At 38.8% G+C, this 16002-nt stretch overlaps 1 protein-coding gene across 7 annotated transcripts in view; it reads left to right on the top strand.

Moving 5' to 3' along the window:
* The window catches only part of LOC118821931 (utrophin-like), a 301986-nt gene extending 286948 nt beyond the window's left edge, over window positions 1-15038 (top strand). For 5 of the 7 annotated variants that reach the window (XM_036590622.1, XM_036590623.1, XM_036590621.1 and 2 more), the window contains 5 exons: window positions 3344-3557; window positions 5769-5850; window positions 7609-7695; window positions 10166-10191; window positions 13420-15038. In XM_036590622.1, coding sequence (XP_036446515.1) covers window positions 3344-3557; window positions 5769-5850; window positions 7609-7695; window positions 10166-10191; window positions 13420-13428 — 418 coding nt within the window. In that variant the 3' untranslated portion in view covers window positions 13429-15038. The remainder of the gene's footprint in view (window positions 1-3343; window positions 3558-5768; window positions 5851-7608; window positions 7696-10165; window positions 10192-13419) is intronic. The other 2 variants (XM_036590626.1, XM_036590625.1) reach the window with 2 other exon arrangements.
* Window positions 15039-16002: the final 964 nt, after the last annotated feature.

A 16002-nucleotide genomic window follows, 5' to 3' on the forward strand; every position in this document is an offset into this window, starting at 1 on the left:
ACAGGTCAACTTAGTATCAATTAATCATCCTTTTTAAATGGGCAGTTTTGATGCAGGGCTTTTGATGCACAAACGGAACTTTGCAAAAAGTGAGGTAGATTTTCACTTAATCAGATTACTGACAGCAGCAGAACATTTTACAAATTTATAGATTCTTTCTGTTTAATGGGAAAATACAGAATTATTTATGGTAAATGCTTTTAGATTAAGACGTTTTTCACAGCGGCTTCTTTTTTGGCATGAGGGTCTATTTTATCTACCGACCCATACAGACATATTAACACAATCAGGTCAGAATCGTCAGGTAAAGTGAAGTGCAGAGTGCCAGCTGTTTAATTAGTGTGATAGTGACGATTTATTACATTGACACGTTTATTAAAATTGGTTTGAAACATTTATTGGCTAAAGACCTGATGTCAAAAACACCCCTATGTTCATCATTTTTGTCCTTTGGCCCTCTTTTTTTTTTCCTGACACGGACGTTAGGTCCTTAGCCAGTTTTCCATTATTAGGCAGAACTGGGCTGTAGTGTCCAGCTTCAAGACTGGAGACCAGGACCCAGCTTTGGCAGATCCTGAGCTTGAACAGAAGAAGCCCCAGCCTGGGTAAATGTTAGCCAACTAGCTATCTAACTAATGTATCAGTGAGATAGCTCACATTAGCTTTAGGTAAAACTGAGACGTTAGCCAATAATTCTTTTAAAATAAGAGTTATGGTTAGAGATAAGATTAGCTGCACTTCCACACAGTTATCTAGTAGCAAACACACAACAAAAGAGTGATTTTTATTTTTGTTTTTTATTTATGTAATTATGTAAATACCATCTTTGCACTGACAGTTTCCTACTGTTAATGTGAGCTACCTATCTACTTACCAGCTTAAGTAGATTACTTGCTAGTTTGCTAACTTTCTCCCAAACTGGGGCTTCTTCTGCCCAAGCTGAGGCTTTGCCCAACCTGGGGCTAGATCTGTAGGGCTGCAACTAGACATGAGCTAAGGCTTAGTACTATTCCCTCTGTAACTTACAAAGCTTTACTGAGGCAAATTTTGACCTTTATCCATGTGTGGCCCTGACTACAGATCCTGTAGTGTCTCTGTGGGAGTGTACCTGTTTGCAGCATCTATGTTCCCTCAGCTCATTGTACAATACCTCATACCTCTATATGATACATTAAGGAAACTGATGTAAGGGTCACTAAGGTCATGGTTAGGGTCTTGGGATCACCAAGAGTAATACAGGGGACAGTGCCCTGCTAGGAAAAACCATCATAGACCAACATGGCTGGTCACCAGCAAAACCAGGATATGTTGTGTTTTGGTTGCTGGTTTGGTGGTCAGCAGCAATGGAAGCTGATATGCTGATCACCACCAAAACTAGCATATGTTGTGCCTTGATACTAATATGCTGGTCAACCAGTTTGACCATGCTAAACCAGAACCAGACCAGCACTAGACCAACATAGACCAGCTTAGACCAGCATGAAATGCTTGCTGATCTGTGCTGATCAGGGTAAGGACCACATTTTGGCTTGACCAGCCAGCTAATTAGGTAGTTAAACAAACTTTGTAACGCATATCTTTTTTTAGATGTTACAGTGTGGATAACGTACTTTTTAAATAATTGCTTTGTCTGGTTTAAGCGTGGTTCACTGCCCATCCTTTTCGCTAGCAAGCTAGCGAGTTAGCAGAGTAATTAAACTTATATCAGCAGGAATGTATAAAAGACGTAGTTTACTTCATTAAGCCCAGCTTGAAAGTGGCAAATCATCAGTTTTTAAATATTAAGTCATAGATGCAATGAATGTTGCAATCACAGTGATAACTCGGCAAGTTCTTGAAGAACTTGAGGAAACATGATTGAGGCAACTTGGGGCTGAAATACGGGGCCATAGGGGTTTCCTATAAAATGTCAACAATGAGGATTGTTTCCTAGACAGTGAGAAAGTAAAGGTCTTGTGGGAACATAGGGGCGACCCATCTCTGTCGCTAAAAAGCCGCTTCCATAATACTTAAAAGCATTCTGTGGTAAATACTGTTTCATTTGGTATCACTTTGTCCCAAAAAGCATTCGGTTTTAGCATAAAATGATGACGTACTGTTTCTATTGTTTTTGCATCCGCTAGAAACACTAATGCATTTTCTGCAGCATCTGCCGTGTTGTTTGGGTTCAAAGCTTTTTAATTAGCTAAAAGCTGAACAAAGTGAGTTGCTCCTCGTGATGGTAGGTGTAAATAAGTCCTCTCTAGCAAATGTTTCCTCATGAGTGTGCCGTCAGCACAACAATTCCAGCTGACGTTGGGGTGTGACGCTGTTAGCAGCGGCGTGGAAATTCAAATATCACATCTACTGCATGTCTGACACTGTGTATGCGTGAGGCACGTACATGACAGTGGTGACACTGCTGATTTGTTGCTCTCACAGTGCGTTTCATTCTGCTTCTTCACCCCCCCCCTCATTTCCGTCGCTGTGCCGGGGCTGCTGTAGTGCAGGGAGAGATCAGACGCTGTGGATTGTGTAGCTGCAGGCTGGCTCTGTGTAGCTGACTGCTGTGTTGTTGGCGGGTTATGGCACACGTCCCGGCGGGTTCGCATACTCAAACTCCTAGGAGTCAGTCATAAAACAATACAAAAGCTTTCAGCAGCTATAACTCTCTCCCACTGAACAATGGGCATATAGTGACATGAAACAATAAGGCTGGCTCAAAATACCCTCACTGCATACAAACTAGAGGTCTGCTACCTGGCCAGAGCCCAACGGGGCCTGACAAAATGCGACTACATGAATTTAGACCACTTATATGCATTTTCTCTCTGTTGTTTTGGAGGCATTAATATCAGAATGAACATATATTCACAAACAAAACAATGAAGTTAATGAGATTAAACATTAAATGTCTCATCATTGTACTGTTTATATTCAAATACAGGTCCAAGTAGACCACTGTAGATCACTGTTTTCTGTTTTTATTTATCTGATTTTATTCTGTTTTATTATTTTACCTACCATCCCAACTTTGTTTTAGAGTTAGGTTGATGAATAGAACATCAAATTATGGCACATTTTATTTTTACTTTTTTGCCAGTAGGTTAAGTAAATAGAATATATAATGTCACCAGTGGTGCATTAATTTATTTTTCAGCAGATATTTCTGTGGAGTGTGAACACAAAGGGAAAAGGGATGCGACTGTATTAGGGGTAAGGGGAAAATGGTGTTAATTTGAAGGCTGTTCTCCTCTGCACTGAAGAAAGTCTAATTACGATTACCTGCACACTCTCTCACACAAACACAAGCTGTGAGAGAGCTTCCCCTCAGTAACCTCCTGACTGCTCTGTGTGCGTGTAGTTCTCTGCAGAGGGAGTATGAGGCTCTGCGGGAGCAGCACAGGCAGCGCAGCGTGGAGGGGTTGTGTGCGGGGCCGGAAGAGGCCGACCTGCTGGCTGAAGCGAAACTCCTGCGGCAGCACAAAGGACGACTGGAGGCTCGGATGCAGATCCTGGAGGACCATAACAAACAGCTGGAGTCACAGCTGTACAGACTCAGACAGCTATTGCACCAGGTAATATGCACACCTTGGTTCAGGTCCTCAAAGACCGAACCCTCTTAACTTTCTCCTGATCTCTCCCTAACCTTCTCTCTCTAAAGTCTCTCTCTCTCTTTCTCTGTCTCTCCCTAACCTTCTCTCTCTAAAGTCTCTCTCTCTCTTTCTTTCTCTGTCTCTCTCTCTCTCATATTAGTGTTAGTGTAATTTATTCATTTTGTTTGTTCAGCAGTTCAGTCAGCATCAGGAAAAAAGACAGAAATTGAACCTGAATTTACACAGAAGCTTCAACAACTACATATAGTATCTTTTTTCCAGTATTTAGTGTGTCTTTTATTACAGCTTCCATTCTTTTCTGGAGACCTGCTTTTAGATTTTCAAAGAAATCTGCACCTACACCTCCTAAGTTCAGTACTGGAAGTTGGTTGCACTTCATCCTCCTGATTAATCGCACACACGTTGAACACTTGAGCTCTTTTCAAAGTCCAGTTTTGGAAACGTGTGGTGTTTCCCTTATTTTTCTTTCACTGATTGTTATGTCATCTGATTTCCTCAGAAATTTCTCTGTATATAACAGTGCTTTTTGTAAAGAATTTGTAACATCTGTGTGTGTGTATATATATAGTGCCGCTGTCCAAAGAAAATCATGTATCTCATTTTTATCTATTTTTTTTCTAAGTCATTTTAACACACCAGCTGTCCTTTAAGTTGTGTGAAAATTTCTTGATGAATGGACCAATAGAAATTTTCTAAAATCACTTGCAATGAAACCTATTTACTTTAACTTGTGTAATGGTCATATGGTGGTTCTCTTTTATATTCCTGTTGACTCTGACCCTAATTTCCCTCTCTTCACTGTCCTGCCCTCATTCTCTCTCATACATTATGGTCAGGGTTTTACACTGCTAATTCCTCCATTGTAACTTCTCATAATCTTCTCTCTACCACACAAACACAGAGATACGATCACTGCCACACTGGAGATAAATCCATGGTTTATTCAGTGTACTCTTCCTGTTACTGTACATAACTGCATCTGCTCAGGTATTCTGCTCACTAAATCTGCTAATGCTGATGCATTGTGGGATTTGTGGTCTTTTCGGATCATCTGGATGATTTGTGTTGTGCTGTTGCTCTGCCAACAAAACGCACTGAAAAGGCACACGCTGTCTGTTTACCTGAGCCTAATCAGACGCTACCTGTGTTTGTGTGTATATTTGTGTGTGTGATCATTACAAAATGACAAAATCCCTCCGTAATCCCACCACATCCTTCCTGCACTGGTATTCATGTGTGAGTAAGGATTTAGCCTGTATTTGTCCAGACTGTTTTCTGTGAAAAATGCTTTTAACCCTTTGATGTCCAGTTTTTACTTTTGTGTTTTTATACTATACAAATGTAGTTGTGTAATCATATTTTTTGTCCAATTTTTGTAATTTCTTGCTGTCAATAAGGCTGTACACACAAATGTGGTATGGATTAAAATTGCACTTTCAGTAGACAACTTCTCCTTTTTAAAGAGCACTACTCCGTAATAATAAGTAGAACATTACTGTGTTTTTATTGACTTTCTTTAAGCTAATCAAAGTACCAAAAACCTTAAGCAACAGGTCTGCACACTGCAAATTTAAAGGCCTAGCCATTGTATAGTTTGTGTTTTTGTCCATGCATGTTTGTGATTTTCTTACAGAGATTAATAAACCAGCATATAAAAACACAAATGTCCTCCTGCCACAGCGGCCCATGACCGTTAATTAAATTCTGCCCCAAAGCCCCACACAGCTTTACCCTGTGCTGCTGAAGGTTGAGGGGGATGATCATAACCTCCTCATCTCAGTCCTTCGTGGCAAAATCTGATTTACTGCCGGATCGACACACAGCTTGACAAGGCCGTCTCCAAATAAACATGTATTTTTCTCTTTTTATGGCCAAATATCCAAATTCCAAACTCGTCTGCTCAAGAAGAAACCAACTCAGATTGGACTTCTAGCGTTTCGTGTGTTGTCTGAGCATTTTTTGTGTCTGTTTTTAACACATCCCTCAGCAGCTCCTGTCACTTGTTGTTTTATTGATGCTTTTTGTGGATTCTGTTTATTAGCTGAAGTTTTTTGGAATTGTAAAGTGTGTCAGCATCAATAATAAAGAGCACAGTGTTTCCATGATTTAGTAACACTCTCTCTCTCTCTCTCTCTGTTTGTCTCTCTCTCTCTTTCCTCTCTCCCTCTCCAGCCTGAACTGGATTCCAGAGTTAATGGTGTTTCCTCCTCTGGTTCTCTAAACCAGGAACCCGGAGGCCATCCAGAACACACAGGTAAAACACACACACACTTGTTTTTGTACAAGATGTGGTGTCATACATATGTATGTATATATATCACTGTTGTCGGATCAAAACCTCGTATCTCCAAAATTACAACTTTACAGAAGAAGAAAAAAATCTACTTTACTTTTAATGTAAGTCAGTAGAACCAGATTTTTTTCCAAGTAATTTTGGGTCATTTTTGTTGGTCCATTCATCATGAACTTTACAATATATAATATATAGGACCACGGGTACTTTCAAATTATGTCAAAAACTGGCAAAAAAAATGGAGATACAAGGTTTTGTTCTGACAGCAGCAATATGTAATAATTATATAGGACACAGTCCTATATAAATATACTTTTGGTTGATTCCTCATGACGTTTTGACACAAAATACTAAAATAGAGTATATTTTTTAAAAAATTAGATACTAGGCTTTGTTCTGACAAAAATAAATGTGAGTATCTATGTATGATGATAATAATATGAATGACAGTATGAATAATAATAAAAATATGAATAACCTGACCCTTATGTATCATATGTAAATATGTACATATGATATGTCCCACATGTATCTATATGTAACAGTAATAACAGTAAAATGCCCCATATTGTATTGTTGCTGTCAGAACATTTCCATTTTTCTCATCCTTTTTTAACAGAATTTGGAAACACTGTATGTCCTTGACACTATGTTAAAATTGTACGATGAGTGGACCAAAAGAAATTGTCCACAATTGCTTGAGAAATATTGTTCCATGAAATTTACATTCAAAATTAAGGATGATCTTTATCCTTCTCCTCTAATGTTACCGTTTTAGAGATGTGAGGTTTTGTTGTGACAGTGATAAGTCTTAAGGCCATTACACACCAAATGCAGTTTGAACATATGACAGGTAAAAGTGAAATATTTGAATGTTTTTTTTTTGTTTGTTTGTTTTTGCATCAAAAGAGGTAATGTGATTTTTTGGGAAATATTGTTATATTTGCTCCACAGGAAAAAAACAGGAAAAATATCTAAAAGTAACTAAGATATCTTGTACTCATTACAAAATGAGTAGCCTAAATAGTGACGCTGGGTGGGCAGCTTCCTACTTTGGAAAAGCAATAGAATAGAGTTTCACTGCTTTGAGTGCTTTTACATATTGCATATAGTTTGGATGTCTGTGAGGTGCTACCACTGCACATGATAAAGCAGAAGACAGGCTCATCTAGGTGCAGGGACACAGCTGATCTGTCATCGCCAGACAACAGTGATTGGTGGAGTGAGCTCCTTTTTTATGAAAAAAAAGAAAAAAACACAAAAAAACTAACTTATTACATATAGATACTTGCATCAAAATCTAACAGGGTGAATAAAATCACATTATTTTGCTGTCTGAAAAATCACATTTGATGTGCATGATATCATCAATTATATGTGTGTCCAAATCGATCTGTTGACAGCTGAATAAACTGGCCTTGGCTCTAAAGCTAACCCTAACCTTCACCTCAGTAACAAAAAGAAATCGTTTCAAAAATGAAATATGGAGCTTTTACACTCTACAGCATTATTTTGTTCTGTAGGTTAGTCCTACTCTTCTCTGCTTTGTATAAAACCAAAAACAAACACCGGCTCATCTGACTGGCTTTCTCTTATTTCTGCCTCATACTGAGGGCTGTGTGGGTGCAGCTGGGTTGTTTTTAAGGTAATTCAGTTTGTTTCTGATACCCTGAGGACAGATGTTGTTGGTAACATCTGTTTGTGTGGTTGTTTTCTCAGATGAGTTACTGGATCAGTCTATTAACCCCAGCTCTGATATGACTGACCTTATGGAGCAGATTAATAACAGCTTTCCTGCATGTGCTCGTAAGTCTAATGCCCCTCTCTCTCTCTTTCTCTTCCTTCTTTCCCACTCACTCACTCTCTTGCACTTTCTCGCTCTTGCTCTGTCCCTGCTGGTCTAAAAATACTTCATACCATCTGCATTTCTTAACATTTTACCACTAACGTCCTTATTTTCAAAGGTGCGTTTGGTTTCCTTCTAGCTAGTAGCAGCAAAAGAGCATTTTTCCTGACCGACAAAACGATCGTTTGAGTATCAAATTAGAACTGAATAGTCTAAATTAAGGTGAGTAATCAGGGTTGAAAGTCCATCAGGAGATTTAGTTAAAAATCCATTCTAATTTGAGCGCCTGCGTCTGCTCATTCACTGTGTTTTAACACATCAAAACCGAACCTAACAGAAAAGAGCAGTGCTTCATAAAGCAGTGTTCTTTTACACTTAAATAACTGCTGTTACTCTCTTTAGAGATTCAGTTTCCGCTTAAAAGCCAAGTTTTCTAGCATTAATTAATAATGTGTGTTTCGTGAGAGAGTAGATTCCTCAGAGAAGCAGCTGTTTGTTTCTTCTTTTTGGGCTTAGAAAATGACTCAGCATTGCCAGCGACTGATATGGGCGCAGTGATGAATATGACATGGCACCAGCACTGCTGAGACTTTTTGTCTCCTCTAAAACTGAATACTTTTTAAGGTAATCCAGTTTGTTTCTGATACCCTGAGGACAGATGTTGTAGATGACTGAACTTTAGAATTGTTTCAGGGATGCTGTGCTGGATCGAGCTTGAGTGCAGTAAGCTTTTGTATGAGGTAGTTTCAGAAATGTCATCTTTCACAGTTGAGAGAAATGTATTAAACTGTCCTCTCAAGAATGCTAAATATTTCCATACTACATGGAAAAAATGTATCATCAAACACATCTAGTGTGAGAAAAATCACTGCACTGTAAGGATGATTCAGTGTTTTAACTTAAAAAGTGGTTACCTTCAAATTTTGAGTTCAGTTGAACTTATAATGAACTTCTAATAGTAAGTTTACAAAACAATAATGTGTTTTATGTTTTGTTAACGTATTACTTGAAGTTTAATGAGCTCAAAACCTTTAAGACAACCAGGTTACTTACTTTTATAAGTTAAAACACTGAATCATTGTTTACAGTGTACTTCCTAATGATCTGAATGATTCAAATAGAGTTTACAAACAGAATTGAACACAAAACATTGTCATGGTTAACATGCAGTCTAATATTATAGCATTAAGATAAAATGTTTTAACATGAAACTAAAAGAGAACTATGAAACCACTAAGAATTATGTGTAGCTACAGTATGTGTTATTTCAGACTTTTTCCTGGTTATTTGAGTTTTGTATTTGCTGGTTGAGAGCTGACCATCATATTTGACAGTAATCTCACCATAATGTCAGGAATTGTATTTGTACATAAAAATATATCAGCTGATGTTATCAGTAACTACTTAAAAATGATATTAGAGACAGTAGTTTCATATACAGTAGTGGGCCCTCTTACATTCAACCACTGTTTACATTACATTAGCCTGTAAATATATACTGTTTAACCTTTATAACCTACAGTTTGAATACAGTCACAGACTGTTTCACAGTAGTTCTGATTTGAGGTTAAACACTTTGAATGTATACATGGTCACAGAACACCACTGACCACATATAACCAGGACTGACCTAGGACAGGTCAAAGCTCACATTATGGCTTTAGCAAATTTTTACAAAGACATTTTGGTATCGCATTTACATTGCTGGTTTGTTGTAGCCGTGTTTGTGGGCGGAGATCTGTTTTGAGTTGGGAAACTCATTCAAACATGAATGCTCATGTGTGAAAACTGCTGTTTTTCTTCTTAAGACCAGTCTCACCATTAGCTGTTATAGATCTTTTAGAGCCAGATTGTACAGCAGTGATTCATTTCTTCCTCATGGTCAGCATTGACTTGACTAAAGCCCCGCCCCTCACTATCTCCTGTTGGCTGACTAGTGCATTCTGTCAGAAGTTAAACTCTCATTTAATAACGAAGCATCATTTTCACACATTGCCATGCGTTGGTGTGCATCAGCGGTTTGTTCTCATTGAAATCAGTGACCGACACCACATGTTCCTTTAGTTAAGTTGACTGTAGCAGCATAGTTCTCTGCTAATGTTGGCGGTTTACGTGAAGTTTTTGATTGAAGGTGAGCGCTGAGAGGAAGGGACCAATTTCAGTGAGTTTAGGAGAGTGTGAGCACCGCTGAACGTAAAATCAGTCAGGCTGACTGCACTTGTCTCCCTCTAGAGTTCATTAGTGCCCCTTTATCTGAAGGACTCTGTTTCCCATGAGCCTCTAGGTGGACTTTCTGTCCAAATGAAAAGTTTGGTTGTGTCCTTAGCTGCATCACAATAATGTCAGCTCATAAATGTCACAATTGGAAAGGCTTATATAATAACGTAATGCCCTTTCTCTGTCTCTCTCTCTCTCTCTCTCTCTCTAAAGCATCAAGCCTGTCCTCAAGACCACAAGTAAGTCCTGACTAAAGTCACTACACTAGCATCATGTGAAAAGATCTGCATCCCCCAAAAACCCTCCAGCTATATTAGAGGATATACAGTTGCATGCGACAGTTTGAACTCCCCTGGTCAAATTACATATTGATATTCTAAGTTAAAATATGTTAAACATCCTCTACAGAGAACAAACTTAAATATTGTATTTTAGGCTAATTTTAGTGCAAAATTTCTGTTAATTTACTAAGTTTAACAAAAGAAAAAAAAGAATTTCACAGGCCAAATTTTTTCCCAATATGTTAAATTCAGTAAATAAACAGTAATTGTACTGTAATTGAGAAAGTGTCAACAAAACATGGAATTTGACCACTGACGCCCAAATGATTGCATACGACTGTATATATCTATAAAAGCCAGCACACAGGACTGTGTATTTTCATAAAAGTAGTAAAAGTATTAGTTATTTGAATGACATCACATTTTAAAATATTTTAATTATTGAGTTTTATTGAACACTGACTCTAGTAGCACTGCAGTCAGACCAGCCTGAACACTCCGCAGCTCACTGTAAGTGTTCGGTAATACAAGCTTTTACCCATGACTGTAGACTAGATGGATGTAAAATGGATCCTGCTTTAAATGTGCTGCCCTATCAGGCAAGAAGAGCTAGAGGCTTTTCCACTGTGCTAGGTATCAATTAGTTGGCCATTTCACAGGCTGTGCGCTTTTCCTGCTTCACTCTGCATCTGTAAGCACTCCCACCTCCTGCATTAGCCTGTTACATATCCTCCCAGCGTGGGCTCGTGGCCTGGGCGTGTGCGCTTGGAGCGTCGAATCATTCTACTTTCTTGCCGTGAGGCCCAGCAGGAGGCCAAGAGAAACCCCAGTGTTCCCTGCCAGCTGTAAAACTCCCCTTCTTTTTAACTTTGTATCACTCTTTACACACGTACACACCATTCCTCTTCTTTCTTTCGCTTTTGTTCCTCCATCACTAATGTGTATAATAATGCCATTAAGGCTCTTCTTCTTTAAAGCCTTTTAAAACGCTGACGTCTGTCTTAGGTTTGCCTATCTGCTCTCTTTTTATGTAGTAATTGTGACGGAGCCTCAGGTTTCTCTCTCTCTCCTGCTGTTAATAATTGTGTAATGCTGGAGTACCCAAAGCCTGCAGTTTCTCACCGCTGAGTGGATATTTAATTAAACTCCGTCCAGTGTGGTATTTATGTTCTCCTAAAACAGCCTTTAATGTGAGATAAGTGTACGACTGCGAGGGAAATGGGCCTCGGTGCCTTTTCCTCTTTTATTCATTCCCCTTCTCTCTTATCTTCTCTCCATTCAGCGTCGTTCCTTAAGGGTTTTAAAACTGGAGGACGGTGAACAGAGCGAGAAAAATGTCCCTTTCAGCGCGCCGTAGTTCAAAGAGGAAAATGAAGCCAAATGGCACCAGTTAAATCGCCTTTTCCCATAAGCCTTTGAGCCCACCTGCTTCTAATCCCCATGTAAATGAGCTTGTGAAGAGCCAGGGAAGCGTTCGGCTTTTTTATCACCTTTTGGCTCGTTTGCTTGATTGCATTTTAAGAGCATCTTAGTTTTCGGTCTTGATGAGGAAGATGAGGAATGGTGGAATGGCCTCATTAACTCTATTGACCTGTCGTTTGAAATGGCGAATTAAGGAGGTTTTTTTAAATAATTTAGCTCCACAAAAGCATAAGAGCTCTTTGTTTTACTGCTTTTGTGAAAGTGCTGGCTTCTTTATAAGGGTCTTAATGTTTGTTAAACCAAGAATATAGTAAATGCAAATCTTTTATCTTTAAAAAAATAAAAGATGTGAAGTTGTTCAAAGTGGTTTGATTGAAAGGGTTCATTGTAGAGAAGCCTAATGACACAAATATAGTAATTTATTTACTATCCAAAACCACCAGTGAACCTACATGTCTTCTGAGCAACATATTCATAACCATTTCATGTAATAACAGTCTGTGAGCTGGACTTTAAAGGCATTGAACTCTTCAGACATCTGGTTCCTGTCACCACCACCGTGAACAGTTCTGACTGAAAGTTTCTCTAGAATGGAGCATCTCACTTCAAATCACTCTGGATGATTTTGTTTACACTGTAATGATTTAATTATGCAAATATTTAGAAAAAATGGTGGAATTGCAATTTAAACAGGACGTGTTTTACACTTTTCTCCCCTTTTTTCCTTTGTATGTTTGTGTAATTTTAAATACCAAAAATAGCATAATTCATTTTTACATGGCCTTTCTTAATCTCTTAGAATTAAAAACATGCTGTTTTTGTTACTGTGCCTTTAAGACTGATATATGTAAATGACTTTCAAATGTAAATGATGCCAGTTCTGATTGGCTGACCCCTTCCCTTCCCTTCAAGTCAAAAATACACCAGCCAACACACCTTATTACTTCAACATGAATGAAAGTTAATATATGAATGTGTTTGTGGTTGTGACATCACAACTATGGTACATTAAAAAATGGGTTGATCAGTTTCCATTTATGGGAGTGAAGGCTACGTTTTGAAATGGCATCAAGTACATCAAGCTCTTTTACTTCAAAGAAATGGTAATGCTTGACTTTGTAGCGATTTATAGCACATGCGTAAGTACTGAAAAACATTTTGTAAAGTAATGCATTAAATATTTATAAACAGCTTTCTCCGTTGATTGGAAGATGTTATGTTTTATGAAGTTAAAATATTGACAATATGTCAAACTAAAGTGATAAAAGTAGAAATATCGACAGAGTAAATTTTAAAATTTACTAAAAAAATTTTAACAGTAAAGTAGGCATATGTATATTGATACGTACTGGAAAATATGACAAGATAAAAATGGGAAAAATTAGAGCATCAAAATCTTTTATAAGACATAGATTGATAATTCTCTTAATCTTTCATAAGTTCCATTTCTTCAGAATCATGCTTCATAACAGTGTTATAAACAGAAGAAATGTCCATCACTGTAGTTTAAGGCCCCATATGCCATTACAGTGTCATTTACTTCATAAAACTGGCATCAGCTATTTATAAATATTTAAGTAATGCTTTATAAATGTTATTAAGTGCTTATACATGTGTTATAAAGTCCCTATATATGTAGCCTTTAAATAAACCAAAACAAAACAAAGAAAATTTGTTTTCCCATGATATGGGAGCTTTAAAATGGATAACAGCATGCGTTGGACAGTCATATTTATGTGTATTTGTGTCTGTTTATTCCTTCAGGTAATGTGAGGGCTGTTGACGATCTCTTGGAGGATGCCCTTGACGAAGAGGGAAGCTTCTGAGACGACAAGGAACATTCTCCATCATGGCTGTGTGGTGAAACCTCCAGTTTCAGACACGGAGATTCCAGTGTTCCTCGGATAGAGATGGTTAGCCCTCCGCCCAAAGAGCAGCACCACACAATTCCCTTCTACTACTTCTATTACTCCATCTGTCTGTACTATGCAACTGTAAATTTGATGAACTTGTAGATTGTACCTGAGGTTGGGTTCACCAGTGATTTGTATGAATATGCAGATATAATTTAGGGTAACTGGGGCTTTGTACTGTATAACCTGTTAAGCTTCTATTTTTGTGCGCTCTCCAGGAACCAACCCTGTTACATTTCTCAGATTATTAACCCCTTATTATCTTGCCCTGTGCTGGTTAACTGCTCCAGAAAACTCCATACAGTGGATTCGTTAATGCTTAAATCTCTACACTTAAGTGGGTATGCAGGCGAATAGTGTTTTGACTGCCCCACCCTTGATGAATTGCCTCGTGATGATAAGTGCATGTTGCTCCCAGAATGCGCTCCTCCGGTCCGTTTCGCGTCCGTGTTTACAGCGTCCGTTTGCCGTAAACAGCCTGGTAAAGTATTCAAAGTTGCGGTGCAGTTCACGCTGCACGCATTTCCGCATTAGAAGCCGTGCTGGTGTTCTAGAGTCCGTTACACCTCGTAGATCTACTGTACCTGTGTCGAGAATGCTGAGACGTTGTAAAGCATCAAAACAGCCCTGTGTGCCTATACAGCATCCATTCCAGAAAGAGGAGATAACATGATGGGAAATTACCTGTAAGATATTAAAATAGAGACATTAAAGCAGAGAGAGGTCTAAATTAAGATTAATGGGCCCTAAGATGATTTAACTTTGAATAGAATAGTTTTATAAATCCGTGTTTTAAAACGAAAAAAATCAGAAGAAAGCCATGATTGCCTTGCTACCTCAGACTCAACAGCACTCATTTGCCGCAATCTGTACTGTTGTTGTTTTTTCAATCATATCACAGTCGCATAATAAAAGCTAAGCCACAATGGAATGTCTGTCAGAATCTTCACATCTTTCTCGAGGCCACCGACAGGAATAACCTAATCTCTGTCTGCGTCTGTAGTACAGATGATAATCCCAACACGTTTTCCTTTGAAAGAGAAGAAACCCTGTTCATTAAGTTGGCTTGACAAAGCGGCCTAGCAACGCCTTGGCGGTCGTCTGGGATGGCATAGCAATGGCCTAGCTACCCCTTAGCAACCACCTGGGAGACCATAGCAATGGCCTAGCAACACCTTAGCAACCGCCTGGGAGACCATAGCAGTGGCTTAGCAACACCTTAGCAACCACCCAGGATACCATAGCAATGGACTTGCAACACTTAGGCAACCAGCTGGGATACCATAGCAATGGCCCGGCAACACCTTAGGTACCACCCGAGGTACCACAGCAACTGCTTAGCAACACCTTAGGTACCACCCGAGATGCCATAGCAGTGACCTGGCAATACCTTAGCAACCTACACTCTTAAAAAAAGATGGTTCTTCAAGGGTTCTTCAGTAAAGATAGTGGTTCTATATAGAGCCACGATCACTCAAAGAACCCTTTGCATGCTTAAAGTGTTGTTTGCATTGTGAAATGGTTCTTCAGATTGATGAAGAATGTGTTGTATGGATAGCACCAAAAAGGGTTCTGCTATTGTCACGATGTCAAGCTTGTAACAATAGAAGAACCCTTTTTGATGCTATATAGAACTCTTTTCAAAAAGGTTTTATGTAAAACACATCCTCTATCAATCTGAAGAACCGTTTCATGATGGAAATAACGCTTTAAGCATGCAGATGGTTCTTTGAGTGTTCACGGTTCTGTATAGAACCATTGTTTTTCCTGAAGAGCCCCATCTTTTTGAAAAGTGTAAGATATTGTAGCAGTGACCTCACAACACACAACTGCCTGGGATACCATAGCAGCTGCCTAACTTAGCAACCACCTGGGATAACATAGCAGGAACCTACCAAAACCTTAGCTACTACCTGGGATACCTTGGCAACGGCCTAACATCACCTTAGCAACCATCCAGAATAGCATAGCAATGGCTTTGTCAAGCCACTTCCAGTTTCAGTTATGCTTACAATAGAAGCATATAATGCTGAAGTAAGTGACCATTGACTTTTATTATAAGAGAGTTTGGAATCAATCGGTTTTCTGTTATTTTATTAAACATGAGTAAATGTGTTGAAATTATTATTTGTGGTAATCACACACGCACTACAGACACAGCAGATGGACATTAGGTTGAAAAACACTGAAGTATTTCTTTAAGCCCAATCAGGGATGGTGAGATTGAGAGAAACCTTCAAGCGTCGAAAATCCAAAAAATTCAGCACCAAAACGAGTCGCTCCATACGCCGGAAAAAGTGCAGTTGTGGTTTGATGGGTCTGCCCTGACAACTATCCCATACCCTTTACTTTTCCATCGGTCAGCCTGTCCAGTCGCTCACTTTTCTATGTGGTGTTTTTGTGCTATGCTATCTCCAGTGAAGCGTTTTTAACA

This window comes from Colossoma macropomum, unplaced genomic scaffold (genome assembly GCF_904425465.1).
Source record: "Colossoma macropomum unplaced genomic scaffold, Colossoma_macropomum, whole genome shotgun sequence".
In the NCBI taxonomy this organism is placed as follows: domain Eukaryota; kingdom Metazoa; phylum Chordata; class Actinopteri; order Characiformes; family Serrasalmidae; genus Colossoma; species Colossoma macropomum.